The sequence below is a fragment of the Danio rerio genome, chromosome 3 (assembly GCF_049306965.1).
Source record: "Danio rerio strain Tuebingen ecotype United States chromosome 3, GRCz12tu, whole genome shotgun sequence".
Taxonomy (NCBI): Eukaryota; Metazoa; Chordata; class Actinopteri; order Cypriniformes; family Danionidae; genus Danio; species Danio rerio.
This window is the reverse complement of record NC_133178.1, coordinates 59,526,640-59,551,905: the sequence shown is the minus strand read 5'-3', so window position 1 is coordinate 59,551,905 and position 25,266 is coordinate 59,526,640. Positions and strand designations below refer to the sequence as shown.

General features: G+C 39.3%; 1 protein-coding gene across 8 annotated transcripts in view; it reads left to right on the top strand.

Moving 5' to 3' along the window:
- cep112 (centrosomal protein 112) overlaps positions 1-25,266 on the top strand; it is a 349,442-nt gene that overhangs the window by 214,546 nt on the left and 109,630 nt on the right. For 5 of the 8 annotated variants that reach the window (XR_012400482.1, NM_001327791.1, XM_073943282.1 and 2 more), the window contains one exon: positions 10,177-10,407. The exons of the other annotated variants lie outside the window; for them this stretch is intronic. Coding sequence is in view for 4 of the 5 variants with exons in the window: in NM_001327791.1 (NP_001314720.1) it covers positions 10,177-10,407 (231 nt within the window). In the remaining variant the exon portion in view is untranslated. The remainder of the gene's footprint in view (positions 1-10,176; positions 10,408-25,266) is intronic. 8 annotated transcript variants of the gene reach the window in all.

The window sequence follows — 25,266 nt, the reverse complement described above, 5'->3', positions numbered from 1 at the left end:
AACGATAAGTATTGCACTGTTATCTGCTGCTATTGATGTCTACTACTTTTTTTTATTTTTACCCTATATTCTTTTTAGATTGCTGATCAAGTTATGTCAGATTTATTAATGTATTGAATCATCTGATTTTTATTGAGCAGGTGTAATATTCATTAATATTAATTAATATTCACTAAAGTGCCGCTGTTTGGGGTGGAATAATAGATGATAGCTCACAGGGCTGCGAGAAAGTAAATAAAAAGAGCGGAGCTGCGGCAAAATAATGGATAAAAAGAGTGAGGCTAAAGTCAAATAAATAAATAAATGAAAAAGTGAGACTGCTGAGAGTGCAAGCAGCTAGGGACACCGGCACTCGCGGCCAAAAAACGGACCGGCCCACCGGGAATTCTCCCGATTAGCCAATCCGGGACTGGATGTTAACCAAACCAAAACTATTAGTATGTGTATTTCTGTAGGTGAGCTTGAGTAGCATTGACAGGGATTTTTCACCTCCATGAATTTACAGCAAGCACAGTTTGTTTTAGTGTGTGCTTTGGCTAGCCCTTTCATATCTTCTTTCATTTGCATTTTGTCTCTCTTTGTTTTTAATGAACGTGCGCATAAATAACAGACTATATCAGCCTGTCCTACATTCCTATCTTTCTGGCTTGGTTTTAATTAAATTCTTTTGTTAAAGCGCTGAAGTTACATCATCTGATGTGACATTCGCAGTGCTTATTGCCTTTCATTTTCTGTGCTAGTTTTCTCGGCTCCTTTTCATAAAAGCACGTCCAAGCCCATCAAAGATGCATCAGAAAATTCTTCCCAGAGTCCAGTTTAAGAGGGAATTATAGATTAAAGGCTCCTCGGAGCCGAGATCTAATAGCTTTGTGCCGTTGCAGCAGCGTGTAGGCTGGTGCTGCGCCGCTCAGGCCGTATTGGATCCCGCGCGCAGTCTTGGCATCTGGGTGTTTGTGCGACACGGCTTTGAAGTTCGCAGCTTTTCCCCCCAAGTGGCCACAAAACAACTTCAGATGCTTTTTTCCGACAGCCGAGCCACGTGATGCACTTAGCAGTCTCCTCCCCGGGATGTTTGGGAGCGCGAGGAGCAGGCGAGGGACTGCCAACATCACGCCGTCATCTGCGCGAGGGTTAAATGCTTTGGGAGCGCAGATTATTGGATATCAAGATGTTACTTGATTATTACGGACAGGATTAGCTGGTGTCTGTGCGGCTGTTAGATTCAACTGCGGTTTTAATTGCTAACGCTAAACATGCATTATGTAGTGTCAAACGGTGTGTAAAGAGGGGTACTATGTTTGGAGTTTAGGAACTCTATTTATAAATATTCCTGTTTTTGTAGTGGGTTATTCGTCAGGTGCCGTTATTGTTAGTTCATTCACTCTTGTTTTCTTTTGTTTTAAAAGTCTCTCAAGATCACAAAGCCTGTTTTCTTATTAAAAAAAAAGAAATCTATAAAAGTGATAATGTTTTGTAAAATTACTGTTTTGTATTAGATTGTATTTTACATGTTATTTATCAAAAATGACAATAAAAACATTCAGAAGTCAGAATTATTAGCCCTCCTGCATTATGAGCCCCCTTGTATATTTTCCCCCAATTTCTATTTAATTGAAAGATCATTTTTTTAACACAATTCTGAACATATTTTATTAACTAGTTCCTAATTATAAATTTATTTTATCTTTGCCATGATGACTGTACGTAATATGTTACTAGAGATTTTTAAAGGCTGATTTATACTTATGGGTCAAACGCACGCGTGTGCTACGGCGTTGACGCATAGCCCTTCGCCGTGGATGTCGGCGTCACTGACGTACACCTCTCAAAAAATGTAGCTACAGCGCTGACGAGTCTGGGCGGGACAGAGAGCCGCGCGAATGGCGCGAGCAATTGTTTACAAGTGTGGAGTCCCGTGAAGGAGCTCCGGATGGAAGGTTTTGTTTTGTGTTTACCTCATGGTTAAAGTGGTTGCACGTCCGCCGGTTCCTGCCTCAAAATGAGCGAGTTTGAGCCGCTTGTACATCCAGGAAGTTTTCAGGAAAAGCAAAACACCAGCGAAGAAACTCGACACATTTACACCTCAGTGCCAAATAGCGTTTCGGAAGTGTTAATGCAGACCAACAGAGACAGCGCGCAGAAGTATAAATGCACAGCTACACGCGTTGCATGCGCCGTGGGTTACGCCGGTCACTTGACACAGAAGTATAAACCAGGCTTATGATTAATGGTATTTAGCTTAAAATGCCATTTAAATGTTAATTAGACAAAATCCAAAAAAATATTGCTTAATGTCGCTATTAATATTGACCTTAATAATAGTTAAAAAAAAAAAAAACTGCTTTTATTCTAGCAGAATAAAAAGCATATATTATTTGTCAAAAGTGCATAGGTGGCGCTGTAAAGTCTTTTTGCCACACTCATTACTGAAAACTTATTCAAACGTAATTTTCGCCACTTCTGGGGCCTCATGTACAAAGACTTGCATTGAATTCATACTAAAACATTGCGTACGGACAAAGCTGTAAATGTGCGTATGCAGTAAAAAATTCAGATGTATGAAACACTGCGAACGTGGAATCCCACATATATTGTCTTTGTACATCCGAATTAACGTGAAACTGAACGCACGTGCACAAATGCAAAACCCCTCCCTTCCTCCTCCCATATATGAATATGGTAATGACTCCACTTTGGCAAAACCTAATGAAAAAGCAATGGCAAAAGCAAGCAAGAAGAGAAACTTTGAACAGAATGTGAATTGGAGGTGCGCCTATCGGAGGTAGACCTGAGAAAAACTGTGTTATTTGCAAGTTTGTCCTTCGGAATTAATAACAAAAGAAAAAAAATAGAGTGGGAGAGTTTAGCTGACGCAGCTAACGCAGCGGGGTCTGAATATCGCACTGTGAGTGAATTAAAAAATAAATGGTCCGATGTAAAGGTGTAAATTTTTTTAATGTTTATTTAGGCTAAGTGCAAATAGCACACCTCTTTGGAATGAGCTAGTTGAGTGATTCCCACCCATCACCGTTTGATTGGCAGAGACAACATGACTAAATAGAGAGTGCAACAGCAGCGTCAGTGGCGTAGCTTGTAAAGCGCATGGCAACATGTTTTGACTCAATCGATCATGAACCCGGTTCGAATCCAGCGAATCATTCTTCTTTGTTCCCCCATTACATATCAGATTTTGCCTACTCCTCATCACAAGTAGGATCATAATAAGTGTGTGTATTATGTTAAGTGCATTTGAGCATCACATATTATTTGCACATTTATTGAATGGAAATGTTTCCGATTCACATATGCAAATCCGTCTTCAGATGGCGCCTTTATAGCAGTGTGCGTGCAGTCGATCGCTCTCACTACATTAGGAAAACCGACGATCGCTGCAAATTTCGCTTTAATGTTGGACTGGTCAACTGTATGGTATGGAAACCTTATATACCTGCTGGACATGCGGATGATCCCGTCCCATACTGCTGCCATTGCACGACTCAAAGATACTTTGTAGAGTGCAATTTACACAACTGCCTCTAGTAGTCGCCAGTTGAAATAAAACAAACACATAAGAAATGCACGTACGCCAGACATGAAGTTGGCGTGGGCTAATGCACGTCCACGTTTATTTCATCATTACTTTGCGTTCACACCGAAAGCAGTGAGAGCCTCCAAGTGGCTGCCCTGGTGACATCGCTGTCTGCCTTCAGCTCCGGCGGCGAGAGTGTCATAATTCGCTACATTAATCTCGTATTTAAAGGAGCCGATGCAGCATATCAGTTACATTCCTGCATAAAACATGCTTTCTAGCGTGAAAATGTTGCGCACTTCTTATCAAATTTATTTAACAATGGAAGATCAAGTTGCGTTTGGTGTGGCTTTGCTCCACTTAATTATCCAATGTGTCTATTGACCTTATTCTAAAATGCGGAAGTGCGCCTGTTTTCGCGATTGTCTTAAAATTTCCGATTCAGTCGCCTATGTGAGAAATGACTAGGAATAATAAACGGTAGAAAATGGCCAAACTACTTGCTCAACAAACAAATGTTTGCATGACTACACAGACCAAGTAGCATAATATAATAAGAAAATATTAAATTAAACTTCAAAAAATGAATGGAAGTGAATGTGACCGGAAGTCGCGAGACAAAAAGATTCAAATGGCAGCGCCCGCTCGTCAGCTGAGAATAAGGTGAATATGTCTGAAAAAATCTGAAGCAGTGATAGTGTTTTGTACTGTCGCGGTCGATTCTCGCTTTTTTATATAATATATGTATATATACAGTTGAAGTCATAATTATTAGACCCCTTTTGATTTTTTTTTTCTTTTTTAAATATTTCCCAAATGATTTTTAACAGAGCATGGACATTTTCACAGTATGTCTGATAATATTTTTTCTTCTGGAGAAAGTCTTATTTGTTTTATTTCAGCTAGAATATAAGCAGTTATTAATTTTTTTAAAAACCATTTTTGGGACAAAATTATTAGCCCCTTTAAGCTATTTTTTTTTTCGACAATCTACAGAACAAACCATCGTTATACAATAACTTGCCTATTCTAAATTAACCTAATTAAGCCTTTAAATGTCACTTTAAGCTGTATAGAAGTGTCTTAAAAATTTAAATAAATCAGTTATTAGAAAAAAGTTTTTAAAAATATTATGCTTATTAATGTGCTGAAACAATCTTCCCTCCATTAAACAGAAATTGGGGAAAAAAATAAACAGGGGCGCTAATAATTCAGGGGGGCTAATAATTCTGACTTCAACTGTATATATATATATATATATATATATATATATATATATATATATATATATATATATATATATATTTTTATATATATATATATATATATATATATATATATATATATATATATATATATATATATATATATATATATATATAACATTAATGCACATCAGTAACTCGCCAGTAACTTATTTAATGTATGTTCCTGTAAGAAAACATTGTAAATAATTGAAAATCCGGTGACCGCAATAATCAAACCCCTGGGAACAACTGTGGTTGGAACCAAAGTTCACAGGTCTGTGTTCTCTGAACTCCTCTCAAGCATTGGACTTCTACATTCTGATTGCTTGCAACCAAACCGCGTCATAGCTCATTACCATTAAGTTGACTTGATTTCAACTCTCCTCAACGCCTACACTGGCGAAGACGCGTCGCTCTGCTCCTCGCCGCTTATCGCCGCCGGCTATCAGAGAAAATGAATGACTTCCGGCTACTTTGACGCTCTCACCTCTTTCAATGTGAACGTATGGTTAGTAAATCCAAACATGAGCGTGAAACTTGGCGTACGCAAAGTTTTTGTGGGTACGCAGCGTTGATACATGAGGCCCCTGGAGTGTGGTGTGCAAAGTTTTGTGAGTTTTTGAGCATGTTTAGAGTAAAAAATGTGATTCATTCTAGAGAACAACAATAAACAGAGCAGTTCCAATAGGGCCTGCTCCATAATAAGACTTTCTCCAGGAGAAAAAATAATAAAGGAAATACTGTAAAAAATGTCTTTCTCTGTTAAACATCATTTGGGAAATATTTGAGAAAGAGAAGAAAAATTCTGATAATTTTGACTTAAAATGTATGTAATTTCATGAAAGTGTTATATATTTTTTAGTTTGTTCATCAAAAAAGCACAGCAGTTTCCAGAAAAAAGCAAGCAGAAAACTTATTTCAACATTGATTACAACTGTTGATAATAATTAACCATATCAGTGCCATATCAGCATATTACAGTGGTCTCTGAATCATTTTCTGAGGACTAGAGCAATGGCTGCTGAACATTCTGATTTTCCACTACAAGAATACATTGGATTGTTAAATAAATAATAAACATATTCAATTGTAATATTATTCACACTATTAATGCAGCCTTAATGAGCATATGAGGCTTCTTTCAAAGAAAAAACAAAGACATAATTATTCCAGCCTTTTGTTCAGCACTGTTCCAACCAGTTTTCTGTTGATAACAAGTGTCACAGAGTGGGAGGAAAACAATACTAAGCAATAAAATCTTCTGAGGAGTCTGTTCTTCTCAAATTGATTTAGTGGACACATTAAAGTCATTCACTTTGTCTTTGAGGGTTTACTTTGATTATTCAGGATGATTTGGAAGTATAGTTTTATTAGCCCAGCTGAATTATTAAGCATCATAGTTTTAATAACTCATTTCTAATAACTGATTTATTTTATCTTTGCCATGATGACTGTACATAATCCTCTTGTTAAGTGTGACGTCACGCGAAGTGACTTCCGGGTCCGAGCGCTCTATTCAACTGAATGGGGAGACTCATGAAATGGTAATAATAAACGTTTACAAAGCGATTTAATGCTTTCGAAAATCACGATGGCAATTTATATTTCCATGCATAATATCCAATGCCCAGAAAGTGATTAATTTTTTTATAAATTGTTAAAATTTTGGTATTTGTGATGCAGCAAGCCCAGAGATTGTTGTGTACACTAGGACTTTATATAAAATTAACTTTATTGTGTGATATGAATAAAAATTATCATAAACAATTGATTTTTCAATTCAAATGAGTGGCGGCTTGGACGCGGAAACTGTATTACATACGTCACCAACACGTCATCACTAAACAAGTGGATCGACACTATTTGACAAAAGTCTTGTCGCCTTTCCAAGTTTTAGGCACAACAATTAATAATTTGACTTTAAGTTCATCCTTTGGGATCAGAAGTGGCTCATATGAAAGGCAAAGGCCTCTAGATTACGCTGATTTGACCAAAATAAAACATGATGCCTTGATTTTGAGTTATTTAATTAGGACTGCCACAGTCATATCACCCTGCAGCCCAAGACCGGTTACTCACTGAAGCTAAGCAGGGCTGAGCCTGGTTAGTACCTGGATGGGAGACCACTAGGGAACACTAGGTTGCTGTTGGAAGTGGTGTTAGTGAGGCCAGCAGGGGGCGCTCAACCCGTGGTCTGTGTGAGTCCTAATGCCCCAGTAAAAGTGAAGGGGACACTATACTGTCAGTGGGCGCCGTCTTTCGGATGAGACGTTAAAACGAGGTCCTGACTCTCTGCGGTCATTAAAAATCCCATGGCACTTCTCGTGAAAGAGCAGGGGTGTAACCCCGGTGTCCTGGCCAAAAGTCCCTCTATCGGCCCTTACGATCATGGCCTCCCAATCATCCCCTTCCACCGAATTGGCTCGATCACTGTCCCTCCACTCCACCTATAGCAGGAGTTGTCCTGTGGCTGCCGTCGCATCATCCAAGTGGATGCTGCACACTGGTGGTAGTGTGGAGAGACCCCCCTCATGATTGTGAAGCGCTTTGGGTGTATGGCCATACACAATAAATGCGCTATATAAATACACATTACATTACATTACAGGACTGTAAGGTCTGACTTTGCTTAGACAAAAGTCTAGTCACCCAACAGATATAATGTCCAGTATAGAATATATAGTCATGCTGCTGTGGAAAAAGAATTGATATTGTGTATGACTCCTATAAGCTTGATGGGCCGGATCCATACATCTCTGCAATGACTCAAATAACTTGCTCAATAATGTTCATTTCTGGTGACTGGGCTGGCCAATCCTGGAGCACCAAGACCTTCTTTACATTCAGGAACAGTGATGTGGAGGCTGAAGTATTTAAAGGAGCGCTACGCTGCTGAAGAATTGGGTGGTTTGTAATGCAATGGGCAGCACAAATGTCTTGATACCTCAGGCTGTTGATGTTGTCATCCACTCTGCAGATGTCTCGCATGCCCCCATACTAAAAGTAACCCATAACTTTTCCTTCACCAAACTTGACTGTTTTTTTTTGTGAGAATTTTGGGTCCATGCCAGTTCCAATATGTCTTCTGCAGTATTTGTGTTGATTAGGATGCAGTTTAACAGATGATTCATGGGAAAAATACACCTTCTTCTATTACAATTAAGATTGACGACAAGACTTTAGTAGTGTATTTTTCAAGGTAATAGTGTTCAGCAAAGTGCAATTTTAAAGCTTAACCAGGTAAATTAGGCATGTTAGAGTAAGTAGGAAAGTTATTATATATATATATATATATATATATATATATATATATATATATATATATATATATATATATATATATATATATATATATATATATATATATATATTGCTTATTAAAGCTAATAATATTGACCTTAAAATGTATTTTTTTTTTATTTTATCTGCTTTTATCCTTGCCAAAATAATACAAATAAGACTTTCTCCAAACGAAAAAATATTACAGGAAAGACTCCTTGCTTTGTTAAACACCATTTGGGAAATTATTTAAAAAGAAATTATATAATAATTCTGATTTCAACTGTATAAGAAATGTGTGTATACAGCTTTATGTCAACTGTCTGATGGCTTAGAAAAATGTTTCCACCCTAATGCTACTAGCAGTAAACTACGCTAGCAATTCTTCAAACCGCTGTCCTTCAAGTGTGAACCATAGGTCAGATGGTTCTTGACTCTCTGAACAAGATCTCAAACAGGTCTATTCTGCTCATTCTCATGGAGTAGGCTCTGATTTTTTTTTTTCTTTCTTTTTTTTTTACGTAATCTATCTACTCAAGTTAATGCAATAGGCCATTGGTAAGTGGTCTCGATGAGGTTTTTCATCTTCCCAAAATGAGAAATGGCAGTGGTAGCTCGTCCCCATGGGTAACTGACCTTTGATTTGCGCTAATTTTGCTCATTAAATCAAACCACTGACCTTTGTGGAATGCCGAGCTTTGATGTTGAACTCTTGTGGCTCAGAGATCGGAGACTGTGGTGTCTGTTTTCCTCTTCCTGGCCAGAATGGGCACAAATGCTCCACTGCTCCTGCTTGGCTTGTTTCTCCAAGGTTCTCTCTATGTGTGTCTCTCTCTCTCTCTTGCTCTTTTTGCTTGGTGTGTTTTTTGGAGTTTTTAGCACAAAAATTAATTACATTTTACCTTTTATTTTTAGTTTGTTGTTTTGTCAAATTTGAAGAACTCTGGAAAACTGAATGTTTTATTTACAATACAGTTTTGTTTCAATTCAATCATCTTTCTCTCTTTTCATAGGGGCTATTACTGTCAGTTTTGCTTACGACCCTGTTAGAAACCCTGAAATTGGTGGCAAATCCCTGTATTAATTAGATAAATAGGTAAATTGTAATGTGAACGGGATGCTGACAACAGGGTGCAGATCCAAATGCAGGTTTTATTAATAGAGATGGTCAGGCAAGCAATGATCACAATCAGGAGCAAACAGATGTATGTAGGCAAATCCAGAGTCATAGTCAGATACACAGGCGATAGGCAAGCAGGCAGGCATCTGTCCATCCATCCATCCATCCATGCATCCATCCATCCATCCATCCATCCATCCATCCATCCATCCATCTATCTATCTATCTATCTATCTATCTATCTATCTATCTATCTATCTATCTATCTATCTATCTATCTATCTATCTATCATCTATCTATCTATCTATCTATCATCTATCACTCTATCCATCTATCCATCAATCTTTCGATCCATCTATCCATCCATCCATCTCTACGACTATCCATTTATCCATCCATCCATTCATCCATCCATCTTTTTGTACTAATTGTGGTAAAAACTTCTTTATAGAAGTGTTATTTTTTGGTTTCAAATATGTTAGTAAGAAAAGATGCTATGGTCGACTGTAGAATTTTGTAAAAAGTAAAGCGAAATTAACTGTCTATGAGATCAGAAAGGAGGAAACTGAAAAGAATTTAGAGCAAAATGGGATTTCAGTTCATATATGGGATGTATTTGTATCATGTTACAATCTTAATTAAATATATTTATTATATGTATATGGATCATGGTGGCACCTTTGCAAATATTTGGTGGTTCAATAGTGCTTTGTGTTGTGTACTAGCCCATATCTATCATCTGATAACCACTGAAAACGCCCATTCAATTGAGTGATAACGTTCAAATTGGCTGGTGTTGACTTCCTAAATTTAGTATTCCGTAAACACATGCACATTCATAGAGTAGTCAACATTTGAAGTGGTTCATCACCTTTTATTAAAGTCATTTTAAAACCATTAAACAACACCCATTGTTGTTTTGGTATACTTTTGAAAAACTTTTTGAATGTTGACTACTCTACATGGGTTTACACATACTGTCATTTGCCTTTTTGACCAGACCATCTCTGATCTGGAGGCCCAGGTTCATTCTTTAAGGAAGGAGGTGTTGGCGGCTCACAGTCAGAGGAAACAGCAGCTGATGGAGTTGGGTGTTCTGCGGGAGGAGGAACGACAGCGGTCTGCTCAAGATCACCAAGCCGCCCTGGACCGCCTGCGTGCCGAGATGGAGCAGGTTCGGCAAGACCTGGAGAAAACCCACAAAGCTGAACGAGAGCTGGCACAGGAGAAGGTTAGTGTGAAATTCAGACCAAGTGTCTTTTTGGCATTTTAGGTTGTGGTTTAGGTCACGCAAATCACATCATGTGACAAATGAGTGACCTGAAATACAGGCCTACTTAGTGCATAGGAAGCTTCATTATATAAAGGTTTAACAACAACCCATAGTTGTCATAACCATAGATCTCAACCCAGGCTCATTATTGATACATAGTCATATATGCATTTCTGGAAAGCACGAAATACGTCCCAGGAGGTATGTATTTTTGCAGTTTTTGTTTTTGTGAATCCCCCAGAGGCCGCTGTGTATGCTTTTTCAGATCTCAAATGTCTCTCTCGAGTGCCATTCGCACCTGCTGCTTTTACATAAATCCATCAGAGACCGTTGTCCACTGACTGCCCGAACGACTGACCAATCCCCACCCACCCCCTTCCCTAAACCCAACCGATAGTGTTTTCAAAAGGAGCGATTGACCCGATCCCCCCCTTCCCTAAACTCAATCGAAAGTGTTTTCAAAAGCAGCGATTGACCCGATCACCCCCTTCCCTAAACTCAATCGAAAGTGTTTTCAAAAGCAGCGATTGACCCGATCACCCCCTTCCCTAAACTCAATCGAAAGTGTTTTCAAAAGCAGCGATTGACCCGATCACCCCCTTCCCTAAACACAGTCAAAAGTTTTTTCAAAACCAGCAAATGACCCGATCACTCTCTTCCCTAAACTCAGTCGAAAGAGTTTTCAAAAGCAGCGATTGACCCGATCACCCCCTTCCCTAAACTCAATCGAACGTGTTTTCAAAAGCAGCGATTGACCCGATCACCCCTTCCCTAAACTCAATCGAAAGTATTTTCAAAAGCAGTGATTGACCCGATCACCCTTTCCCTAAACCCAACCGATAGTGTTTTCAAAAGCAGCGATTGACCCAATCACCCCCTTCCCTAAACTCAATCAAAAGTATTTTAAAAAGCAGCGATTGACCCGATCACCCCCTTCCCTAAACTCAATCGAACGTGTTTTCAAAAGCAGCGATTGACCCGATCACCCCTTCCCTAAACTCAATCGAAAGTATTTTCAAAAGCAGTGATTGACCCGATCACCCTTTCCCTAAACCCAACCGATAGTGTTTTCAAAAGCAGCGATTGACCCAATCACCCCCTTCCCTAAACTCAATCAAAAGTATTTTAAAAAGCAGCGATTGACCCGATTACCCCTTCCCTAAAACTCAATCGAAAGTGTTTTCAAAAGCAGCGATTGACCCGATCACCCCTTCCCTAAACTCAATCGATAGTGTTTTCAAAAGCAATCCAGAAAAAGAAAAGCCCTTGTGGCTGCCTGATTATTACCATGTTTTCAGATCTTACCACCTTCCTACCATGTTATTTACTTGTTTTTTTTATTTTTTTGCCTTTTGTTTTACCTGCTTTCTTCGCTGGCCGTTCTTCTCTGGACTCTCACCCTGTTGTTGTGGTCAACTCCTCTCTGCATCTCAAGTTCACCGACGTACATGGCGAGCTACTGGGCTACCTGGTAAGGGCGGAAATGCCGTCCACATGGAGGGAAGTGGTTAGCTAGTAATGCGAAAAGAAACAGAAGCCGTCTGCAGTGTCATACCGCGCTCTTAGTGTCCGTTTTAAAGACTAAATGCAGCCATTCGTAGCTCTGGCTACATAATTCGCGCTCTCCAGAAATGTATACAGGGTTACGTTTTCACAATGAGCCTGTGTTGCTAGATCTACACATCAATAGCACCTTTTGTCTGTTTGAGTGGAAGTTAAAGAGAGAGTTCGCCCAAAAAACGAATCTCTATCATACTTTATTTGCTTTTTTTTACTCTTGTTTTTACTCTTGCCTTCCCAATATCTGGGAAAATGTGTTTCAATTTGTGGGCATCAGAGAGCAGCTATGAATCTAATCTAACCTGTGTGGTGCTTACAGTATCCTCAAAGGAATTTGCACATGTTCATTGATGGCCTGCATTAGCTTGAACTCCCACACTGAGTGAAGAGATCACGTTAGCATTTAATCACATACATTAGCCTCTCTGTGCTCCGGCTCTGTCAAGGTTGAGCAAGCAGACTTGGGCGACTATACCGGAAACCTTGCATCCTTTCTGTTTTTAAAGCTCTTCATTCCAGCTGCAGAAACGAGGGCTTGAAAGCGTCTGTAATCCAGCCCAGGATGGCCAGGAACCGACTAAAGGTGGTATTGATCAGAGGGTAATCCTGATTAGGCCCATCAAAGCGATTAGTTTTCATTAAACACATGCACCGCTGCCGACTGCTCCCTCCCCCAGGACATCTGCGGCACATTAACGTACCATTTGGCCTCTTCATAAATCCTGAGCCTCCATTTTGAAACCATATGTGAGTACACTGCTGCACATAAATCCCATCTGAAGAGAATTCTGCCTCGCTTTTTCCCCCCTTCTCAAACTGACACGTAAGGCTTGTTTACAAAATCAGTCTCTGTTTCTGCCACCCCTCATCTGATACTCATCCTGACCCGCGGCTGAAAACCTCCTCTGAAGAGACTTCAAAAATGTCTGTCTCTGAAGCTGATTGACACACTTGAAACTTGAGCTGCCAAAGTTAATGTATTATCATGTTTTAACAGTAACACTTAACAGATTCATCGTTTGACTCGTTAACTTGAAAGTAAGTACCACTTCAGCCCACTTTTCAAGAGTTACATCAGTTTCAAAAGAATAACGTCAATTAAAAAGTGGAAAATGCCAAAACAAAAAGTCTAAAAACTAGGTAATAAATTCATCTATAAATGTAAACATAATATGGGCTTGTTGAATGCTTGATTCTGACTGCCTGGTGAACATAAGATATGCAGATATGCTTAGGGGTATGCATAACTGAAGTTTTTCCAGGCAGGTCTTGATTTGTATATATCTGTAATTTTTTATACACTTGCAGAAATAAAGGTACAGGAGCTGTCACTGGGGCGGTACCATTTCAAAAGGTACATATTTGTGCCTGAAAGGTCCATAATGGTACCTCAAAGTTACTTTTTAGATACATTTGGGTACTAATATGCACCTTTTAGGAACCACTGTGGACTATTCGGGTTCAAATATGTATCTTTTAAAAAGGTGCTGTCTTAATTGAATTAAGTAATCATTTAAGTAAACTTTTTTAATAACAAGTCTTTTTTGCTAATATATTAAAGTATTCCTTCTACTGAGTCACATTTACCTAATCCATTTATGTTTGCAATCAGTGGTAATCTGGAACTGGTGTGTGTGTGAGATGCGTGATGGGATTTGTAGTCAAGTTCCAGTGCTTCCCACACATGGAGTTTACTTGGGCGGGCCACCAGGTATATTAAAGGCCCCCCAAGTATATTTAGTGACACTTTTTTTGTAATATCATCATCCTTTTACACTTTTTTGTATCCGCCCACTATAATCAAACATCCGCGTTAGATTACATAGTGGAAAATCTTCTGTCATTTACTCGTTTTTTACTGCATGAGAACTGTCAAAACTCTCACAGGGAGTCTCACGTGCTCTGGTTAGTGAGCACAAATAGTGAGCACAAATCCCAGAATATTCCAGCAATTATCTTTTGCTTTCGCTTTCTTGCTTTCTAAAGTTGTCTTTAATTGTATGCAGACAGTCGCGAGAGTGAAATAATAAATGCTTCATCTAAACGACTTCGAAAAACTTTACTAAATACCCAAAAGAAAAGAAAAAATACTAGGGAAGATGAAATTTAAATTGGCTTCAAAATATCTGTACAGAATTAGGAATGGGTAATCAACTCATTTGCCTTCTTTAAATTACCTACACATTTTATTCTTGTAATTATTATTATTATTTGAGATATTGTCTGTATTCCTTTTTTATCTGTGATTTATTTTTCATTTGCAGTATATTTTATTATTTGATGATATCTATATGTTACATATATTATACATCTAAACTGCTTTGGCAATACTGTACAAAATGTCATGCCAGTGAAGCAACCTGAACTTGAATGAGAGAAGTCAGTGGATGCACATGGCTCCTGAATAGCATAAGAGTATGAGAAATAGTGGATTTATTTTTTTATTTAGAATTCTTTTTAAACTTTAACTCATTAAAAAACAACAACTTCATAACAGTTTATTAAAAAATAAAAAATATTATTAAAAATTGTTTGCCACATATAGTTAACTATTTATGTGATGTGGGTAGAAGGTTCAATCTGGCTACCACAGGAAGTATATTTAAAGTCTGTGGGAAGCACTGAGTTCAGTGGCAGATGTGTAGTAGCGTGAATGATAGTGAGTGTTTTCTAGTGATGTGCAAGGGTTAGATAAGAAGTTCCCAAACGTTTCAACTCGCGACCCCCAAAAATAACAATGTCTGTGACTTGCAACACCCAATACCCTCTGCAGTGGTTATACATATACAAACACCAATAGGCCCAAATCTATTCTTTGTTTAATTTTGGAAAACGCCACTCTGAGACCTTCATGTTCAGTTGTTGCCTGCATTTATTTTAAATGTACGTGAGTGCCGTAAAGGTGTCTGAAATTTTACCGTGGTGCCAAAAAATCAATCTGCCGCAACCTTAAGCTATTACTGTGTCTTTAATATAATGTTATCTTCCCAGGAGTCGCAATGTAATGGGGAAAAAATCAATCGAAATGCTGATGGCTTTTATATGCATGTTGTTGTTGTTTTTGTAAAGTAACTATTGAATACTATTTCTTCTGTAGATTATGAATAAAATACAATCATTAAAATATAGTTTAATAAAAGGAATGTGATTTTTGGAAATCACCAAGCGACCCATCCTCCCAGATCTGTCATGGAACTGGACTTCAAATTCCATCATGCACCTCACACACACACCAGTTCCAGTACTCTCCATGATTGCACACACAAAGCTGGAATTGAATTATTGACTGATTACATGGACTATATATTCACCTCACACACACACACACATTGCTGAGTCTTGTTGTATGTTTAGCTGTATCCTTGCGAAGTGTTTTCTTTGTTTTCTAGTCAAACTGTGTTAATTTGATTTTTGGAAATCACCAAGCAACCCATCTTCGTTGTCCCGTGGCCCCCTGGGCGTTCCCGACCCCCACTTTGGGAACCACTGGGTTAAATGGCTGGCGATTGAGACACAAAGGAACTAGAAATCCACAAGACTAGGTTTAAGTCAATCAGCTTCTACACAGTGTTAATGCAATCATGTTTTGAGTTCATTTAACTTGTTTCTCTTTGAATTAAAGTAATCTTTAATTTAAACTTGAGTTAAAGCAACTCACTCCATTTCTTTTATTTGACTGACTTTGTACAGTGTAGTAAGAGTGTTTGTTTGTAATATAAAAAGTGGTGTGACAGTCTCAATCATCAGTACCTCCATTATGTAGAAAATAAGTCAATGCAAGTGAGAGGTGAAACATCTTTTGTGCCTCATGAGATGCAGGAAGTCAAACAGGTTTGATACATGAGGGTGATTTTTGGGAGCACTGTCCCCTCAAGGCGTCTCACGCTGCAGACGAGTCATAAAGAGACACACCTCAAATGGATAAATATCATACTCTTACTGTACATGTAGAAATGGAGAGTACTGTTGAGATTACTAATACAGACATTGATCAATCTGGCGTTAACACGGGTCTGTGAGAGTGACCAGGCGAAGTTAAAGGAGGCTAACTGTGATCCACAACATCAAACTCATTCCTCCAGAGTAAAGCTGATCCATCCTCGGCGGATTAACAAAACATCTGACTCACACACGCGCATTCTTTTCTTTTTGCCAGTGTTTCATAGCTTGCCATTGCTATTCAGTACATGAGTCATCTGTGGTGTTTGCTAATTCAAGCATCTCTATCACCGTTTCTCATATTTAGGCTTACGAATTTGAACAAACGTCAAACGCCAAGTACTTATCTATGCTGCATAAATCATTCAGCAGCATTTGGCTTACCGACAGTGTTCATTATGCGATCAGGCTTTCAGTTTTCATATAGTGGACAATCAAATTGGATTTACATTTATTCTATTTACACACGCTTCTATCCAAAAAAGCACTTAAAAATAACCAGATAGCAGCAATATATGGATGCCATGACACGTCTAGTTTAGTTTAGCAATTATTATAAGTATTTTAGTTGTTACTAGCTGTGAATTAGATTTAGGTGCAAATTTTGAATATTGCAGCCTGGGCAGATTGCTGTAGAACTACAAATCTGTCATGGAACTGGACTTCAAATCCCATCATGCACCTCAAACCCACATACACACCAGTTTCAGTTCCAGTTCTCTCCCTGATTGCACACACACTGCTGGAAACGAATCATAGACTGATTACATGGACTATACGTTCACCTCTCACACACACTCATTGCTGAGTCTTGTTACCTGTAACTGCAAAGTGTTTTCATTTTGTTCTAGTCTTACCGTGCCTTCAGGTGCTTTTCTTGTTTCTTTGTTTGTCCTGTTTGCCACCTGCACCAACCTCTACCTGTGACCACGACTACACTATTGCATTATCCTTATGGTTCTGTTTGCTCCTGTTTGACCATTGCCTGCCAGATTAAGCTGTTAATAAACTGCGTTTGGACCCTCACCTCTGTTGTCAACCGACTCCTAGTGTTACAAATTAAATTCATCTTTATTTCTATAAAAAAGATATGGAAGGATTAAATGGACAGACAAATATGCAGTTTAAAATGAAAACGTATTAGTGTGGACATGGCCTCAGTTAATGGGCATTTTCAAAATGTGTGCTCATCTGACAAAGCTGTAGAGTCCTTGTGTAGGAAAGTGTCTGGTGTAGGGTTGGCACGATACTGGAATTTGGTTCTGAAATGTTGGAAACATCCATTTCCTGCAAATATCTGACCGATGTTAAGCATGTTCTTAAACAGTGCTTATTTGCTATTGTCTTCTCATGCTCAACAGAAATGACTGTGATTGGCTGTGGAGGTCATTAGTTCAACAAACTCACCACTGTTTACTGAGTGTAAACACAGATACAGGGGACACCTCGATCAGCTGATTTGTCTTTAAGCTGACATACAAGCAATCCGCTGATAAATTGCACCTTTAAAATGCTCCAGTGTCAGTGTATCTGTGTTTACACTTAGTAAACAGTGGTGTGTTCAGTGATCTAAAGACCTTCACCTTCCATCATGCACCTCACACACACACCAGTTCCAGTACTCTCCATGATTGCACACACAAAGCTGGAATTGAATCATAGACTGATTACATGGACTATATATTTACCTCTCACACACACACACACATTGCTGAGTCTTGTTGTATGTTTAGCTGTAACCTTGCGAAGTGTTTTCTTTGTTTTCTAGTCAAACTTTGTTAATTTGATTTTTGGAAATCACCAAGCGACCCATCTTTGTTGTCCCGTGGCCCCTGGGCGTTCTCGACCCCCACTTTGGGAACCACTGGGTTAAATGGCTGGCGATCGTGACACTAGGGAACTAGAAATCCACAAGACTAGGTTTAAGTCATTCAGCTTCTAGGTTTAAGTCATTCAGGGTTGTCACGATACTGGAATTTGGTTCTGAAATGTTAGAAACATCCATTTCCTGCAAACATCTGAGCGATGTTGAGCACGTTCTTAAACAGTGCTTATTTGCTATTGTCTTCTCATGCTCAACAGAAATGACTGTGATTGGCTGTGGAGGTCATTAGTTCAACAAACTCACCATTGTTTACTGAGTGTAAACACAGATACAGGGACACCTTGATCAGCTGATTTGTCTTTAAGCTGACATACAAGCAATCCGCTGATAAATTGCACCTTTAAAATGCTCCAGTGTCAGTGTATCTGCGTTTAAACTTAGTAAACAGTGGTATGTTCAGTGATCTAAATCACAGCCGATCACTGTCATTTCTGTGATTCAGCGGTGTTTAAAAACATGCTCAACAGTGCTTAAATGTTCATGGGAAATGGACGTTTCAAAAATGTCAGTATCGATTGGTATTAAATTCCAATATCATAACAAAACTAGTCTGGTGAAAAGTTTAGTATACTTAAAAATCAAATCCTATGTTTATACCTGTTTTCAATTTAAATAGTGGCGTTGTTGTAGCTGGCAAATCTGCGGACTGACCTCCCAATCACCCTGCTGCTCTATTGTCTTGAAAGCTGAAGGACAGCGTAAATGAACGCATTATTACATAACTAACCCACAAACAACCGTGCTGCTCACAGACTTTGTTTATGAGTCTTATTCCTACTTGGAGAAAGCAATCTAAGTTTGTTTTATGTTGTTGTTTATGGAGACATTATTCTACCCCCCGGCCTCTGATGTGCATAGTTGATTTTTCCGACCCAGATTTGTCTTTCTTGTGCAAACAGTTTCCAGATTGTGACTCCAACACTGGCACCTGGTAGAATGGTTATTGAAGTGTCTTTATGTGAAGTGGTTTATGCCTGTGGGCATTCACACAGTACACCTAAGCATCCTAGCATTGTGGACATGAGAAAGTATCCCTTAACTGATATTCTCTTAGGAGATTATAAAGCCTGGTTTCTTCATAGTTTATGATTGTAGAAACATTGAGATAAATGATATTGGTTTCACAACTTGTTAATCGGAATGCTTTAATGAGAGCTAATGATTTCATTTTAGCGTTTAGCCTGCCATGTTATCTCTTCGCAACTGAGTCAGAGCTTCTTCTTCTTTTTTTATATGTTTCTGAAGGAAAAGTTGAGCTATTTTTATTTGGAAGTTTTGAGGCTTTTAGATTGGTAGTGACTTGGCATGTTTCTTAGCTTGAAATTTGCTATTCTTTTGATGGTGAGAGAAACGCTGTCCTCGGCAGTCAGCCGCTCCTGAAATGGCCAGCCGGAGTTTGAAGACAGATCCCAGAGAAAAAGGAAAGAGAAATCCATTAAATCCATGAATGGGTTTCCATGAAAGACAGAGGCTTTTTTGAAGGGGAGCTTGTGGAATAAAATAATAAGAAACAGAATATCACAAGCGATAAGATCATGTGTTAGATTGTTCCGACGTCAGACGCTTATTGAAAAGAAAAGAAGATAAAAGTGCATTTATTCCAGTCTCTGTTAACAACAGAGGTTTATCTGGCCATGGCCAGTTTGTGTGTGTGTTCGTGTGTGTGTGTGCAGCCACCAGTACCCAATCTCCATCCACCACAGAGAACCCTGGGAGCCTTGTTCCTCCAGATAAACCTGCCTTCTCTGTGCAGCTCACAGCCAGTGCCTCTGATGCTCAGATGTTCTTTGTACTTTGTTCTTCTTTAGCTTTGGAGTAACGGCTATACAAATCACGGCTTCCTGTCCTGAATTTCACTGGATTTGGGCCTTTTCATGTATGTTCTTTTGCTGGAATACTGCAGATTCCACAACCAAATATGCCGACCATTTAAAAAAGGATGTTTATTTAATCAATTCTTTCACTGGCTTGTGATAGTGTCAATTTTAACATTCTAATTTACAAAGTAAAGTTGGATTGTAATGAAACTGAATTGAAAAAAGTGCATTATTAACTCACTACATACCGTTTATGTTGATGTAAAGCACAGTATTATATTTACTAGGGGTGTCACGATTTCAATTTTTATTCGAAATCGATCTAAATTTTTGCTCAATTTCGATTATCGAATCAAAAAATAGAATCGTCGATGCTGCCACGCCCCCATGTCACGTCAGCTTGGCTTGCCAAGTGGGAAACAAACAGGCTTGTTGAAGTGCTTGTTAAACTGCAGAAGCAGGAGACCCGTCGACAGAACTTAAGCCCTCTCCTCTTTCAATGAAGTCGCCGGTGTGTAAGCATTCTGGATTTCCAGTGAGTTATGTTGACAACGTTCGTGTTGTCGACAAAAAAAACACAGTTTTGCAAGCTCTGCTATGTACGTATTACGTACGGTTCGTCCGATAGACAACACCGGCATCGCGATCCTCCACCCGCCCCCTTTGCAAATCCGCTCGCGAAAAGTACACACTCCGGCCCTGTTTACACTTTCTTTGTTTTTAAATGGCATTTTAGAACGACAACGATTTGACATCCACAGTGGCGTGTAGCATTTCTGAGCAGCCCTCTTTCCTCTCTACCTCTGAAAATGCACATCACGTGACCACACAGACACAGACGCACACACAGCCATGCGCTCGAGAGAGCAGGTCCAGGCAGTCAGAGGACTGCTTCAATCTTTCACTCACAAGTACTTAGTCATTTTAGCGAACACCTCAGATACTGTTGGCTGGTTCCTGTTGGTTGTGTGTCTTTTTTACAGACGCTATTATAACGACACAGATCACTGCCTATTCACGAGTCCCGCAGAAAAAGTGATTGACAGGTGGTAATTATGTGTGTATCTTGCCTTTATTCATTTACTGAATAATTTGTTTATGGGTAAAACGAAGACCATGCAGGTAAGGTAGTTTAAATGGTAGGCAACAAATAATTAATTGGTCATTAATTAATTAATTATTCATAATCGAAAATCGAATCGAATTGTGCCTTTAGAATCGAAAATGTAATTGAATCGAGGATTTGGAGGATCGTGACACCCTTAATATTTACTGATGCCTAACTTCATCAGGTTTCTTAAAATATGTCAATTTGTTTGTGTTTAGGGATGCAACGATTATAGTTTTTGGTTGTACGATTATAGTCTGAGAAAATATGTCCCGTTATCACAAGAAAATACATTTTATAACATAACTGAGTGAGCAAAAGATACACGAAGCGCTCACCGGCCCTGCACACACTGCGTGACATGAATCTGTTAACGGTATAACTGTGCTGTTCTCACGGGTGCTGTCTGATATTGTACTGATGCTTTTGACATATACTGTACCTTATTATATGCATACGTCATGTTAATAGCAATAGTAATAGCTATTGTAGTAGTAGTAATGGTAGTAGCTCTCCCTGTCATCCCAAGCCAGAAGGCACTGACTGAGTGATTGACAGCTGATATCAACCAATCATTTGCGTTCAGTGCTAGAGCAGTGGTGGGCTATAAGAAGAGCGCGAAGGCGGGGCAAGCATTACGGACTTGGCTTTGTTTACTGCAGCAAGTTGACATGACAACTGTTTTACACCATTCCTGAGCGCTGCGTTTCGCGTTTCAAGTGCAGACAAAGAGCTTAGAGATGCATTCTGTGTGAATGTCTCCCGAATCCGCGCACGTGGTGAACATTTTGCAGTAAAAACTGGTCGCACACAACAATTTTAAGCACTGGCAGAAATGCTCCCAAATATATTTTGAGGTCCCATAGATAAAATTTCGTGCGCATATGCGATCAAAATGGTCGCAATTTCGAGCCCTGCATAGGATAAGAAAACTCCGCTGTGAATAATAATGAGAAACCGACCCGTCATCTTTGCACTTGCAGTTTTAAGCTACGTCGCCGATTTTGATCCTGCCCCAAAAATCATTTTAAAGAGTCACGAAACACCAAAACACATTTTTTGAGCTGTTGACAGTCGTATATGTGTCCCACACTGCTAAAAACACTATTAGGACACCTATATTTCACAAAAAAAGTGTAAATTGGTTGTTTTTGCGTTATTTCAAGCAAATTCGTACTTCCGGTTTGAAACGAATTTTTGAAGCTGCGTCACGGTCATGACATAATAGCGTTGTATTCCAGCGTGCAGACTGGATGTCTGTGCCAGAGTGAGTCTTATTACGTCTTACAGTGTGCTGCATTAATGCATGAGTAAGGCTTGGTTCAAACCAATCAGCGCACTCTATTGTGCAATTTCATTAATATTCATTACTGTCACAGTGTTTAGACGACAAAGACGCCACGTTGTATTGGCAAAACAAGCGTGAAGTGTTGCTTTTATAGTTTGCTGCAGTTAAGTTTTGTTTTCATTTTCTCTCTGTGAGAGCTCAGAGTCACGTGTGGATTAACAGTGTACGCGACGCTCGACAACAATAACTTATGTGTCTAAGGAGGATTATTGTTTACCTGAGAGCTGTTCTCATCTGCAAACGCTGAGATCCAGATTCGCTTGTAGTCTCCTTTAAATAAAGACGCGGCTCTAGTTGCTGTGGATTGTCCTGTCTCTACAGATTTGGTAAGTGAGCGACCAGTGCTCTTTGTTTATTCAGTTTGTTCGTATCGAACAAACTATTGCACCGAGTGTAAACATGTTAGCACTACAACCAAACTTTAACCTCGTGTAGGATTTTTACCGCATTTTGTGACCGGAATAACACACATGCGGCTTTCTGACACTACCTGTCGTGTGCATCTAAGTTTCCGGGAAATGCTGAGTTTTTTTTTCTCTCATTCGCCGTGCGGTATCAAACATTGCATGAAAAATACACGCTTAGAGCAGTTCCTCAAATCAAATATTTCGTTTGTTGCGAGGGACATGCATGAATTCTCTGAATGAAAGACAGTTAAAGTCCACCATTTAATATTTTGGCAAATAATTCGACTACAGATGCCCATGTAAACACAGTCGCGTGCCCAAATAGACACTCCCACACCGTGCCTCTTTTATTCCTCTGACACTCCCCCCTAAACAGAGCTGGACACGCCCACTTTTCTGACTTTTTCCAAAGTAGAGGTGTGAAAACACCCTGCTGAAACAAGGGGGTTTCATGGCCCTTTAAACCCGGAAGATGAAATTAGCTGACAAAAGCTCAAAATTATCCAGTTTTTCCCATAATTACAGCCAACAGGTGCTAACATTGTCTTAAGTGATGCTCAACACACACAAATCTGTTCAAATCTCCGAAAAAGTATTCAAGGGTTTCGTGAACCTTTGAGATTCTTTTAACATTCCCATCTGAAGTAAAATAGCGCATGAAACTTGTTTAAATAGTATCATGAGTTTGTTCGTTCTAGAGAGGGGCAGTTTTCAACAAAAGGAAAAGTAGTGTGTGTATCGAATCCCTGTTGAAAGAGCAGCCTTTCATTGGACTCATCTTTTTGGGCTTTATTCTTCTTATCCATTCCCTCATAGCCACCAGCTCAGCCCACTTGTTAACAACATCAGGATGTGGGGATGGATGTGTACAGGTATTTAAAGGAGCATGCTACTGCTAAAGGGGTAGAATAGTTTGCAGACAGTTGTCTTGATTAATTAGGGCAGGGGTCACCGACATTGTGCCAGCGGGCACCAGGTAGCCCGCGAGGATCACATGAGTTGCCCATGGGCCTGTTATAAAATTAGCTTACCATAGCACCACATACCAACCAGTAAGCTGCATCTAATATTTTTTGTAGCTATTCTTTTTAAATCACACTTGCATTGGTTGATATTAATCTGTTTCCAATTATTGTTGAAAACTATTGTGAGAAATCATTAACATGATCAGTGTCTTCACATAGATGAATATCATTAATTATTAATTGTCAGGGTTCTGCCACTCTGGTCATGTAAATTCTTGTTTTGGTGGCAGAATCCGGATACTAGTCATGTCTAATCCTGTCCTGCTGTGCTCAGCTCAAGTTTTCTTGGGTCGAGCACTTGTTTCTGTCATTGTGTTTGTCTCCGTGTGTGCGCGCGCCTTCGTGGGTGTGCGCAGAGTGTGCGCGCTCCCGCTTGATGCGGCCGCGCGGGCTCTGCGTCCCTGCGACGCGCGCACACGCTCTTGTACTCGTGTTTGTGTTTTCGTCTGTCTGCAGCGTGGTGTTTCATTCCCAGCATCTCGGTCTTGTTGGTTTCGGTTTTGGTCGGCGCTGGGATGAAGCATGCACGCTGCGTGTGTGAGCGCATGGTGAGTGTTTTCATTCATCGTGTGCTCGTGTCTTGCGTCTGTTGTCAAAGCACGTGGCTATATGTTTACATTGTGGTCGTGTGCTTCAGTGTTGTGCTTGTCTTGTCATGAACATGCAGTTAATGAGTTCTCTCATTGGCTGCATGTTCTTGTCCTGTTTTGTGTGAGCGCATGGCTTGTGTTGTCTCTCTGTGTCATGCGCTCTCCCGTCTATTGTCTTGTCCCACCCACCTTGTTATCCTGTTTGTAATTATTATTTTCACCTGTCAGCCTGTCTGTTCATTGGTTTGTCTTTCCTATTTATTCTCCTAGTGTGCTCTGTTCTGTGCTGGTCCGTTGTTGATTGTTTCCTTTCCCTGTTGTATGAGATCTGCTGAATCCGGTTCTACAACAGTGGTTTAAAGTAGTGTTTCTTGCCTAGTTCTAGACCAAGTCTAGTTTAGTGTATAATATAATGTCGTGTTTTTCCCCACATGGGGAGATTAGAGTTTTGTTTTTGTTTTATTTTTCAATAAATCTTTCATTTCCTGCATTTGGGTCCTCGCCTCCTCTCCATCCACCCCCATACGTGACATTAATAACATATAATTAAAAGTAAATTGAGCAAATTTGTTATTAGGAAGTGTGTATCAAACTGGTGGCCCTTCACATTAAACGATACCCAAGAATTAGCTCTCAGTTTCCAAAAGGTTGGTGACCCCTGAATTAGGAGATGACAGTTGGTCATATAAAACACTTCTGTCAGGATTTTCAAAAACATATTGTAATAAATTATGAATTAAAATGATTGATGCAGTGAGTTTTGCTAAATGTATGCTTGCTGAGAATTGAAATGAATCATGCAACTTGATTTATTAAGGTTTTTGGTAGTCAGTTTGCTGATTTTTGCACAATTATTTAACACCCCAGTTAAGCAAACTTACCCATTTTGAATCTGTGTTGTCACAGACACTTGATTATCACCTTCAGATTGGCTTGTTTGCAAATAGATTCACACTGCTTTATGTTGTGTTGTACATTGTTTGAAATAAGCTGCTTCACATTATCTGTGAGTTACTCATAAACGTTATACTCCCATCTGCTAATATATTCTCTTAAGTAACGTGTCATGATGTTTAACCTAATTCCCTAAGCACTTTACTACTTTTTGTGTAAACAGTGATTTCCTGATGATGTCATG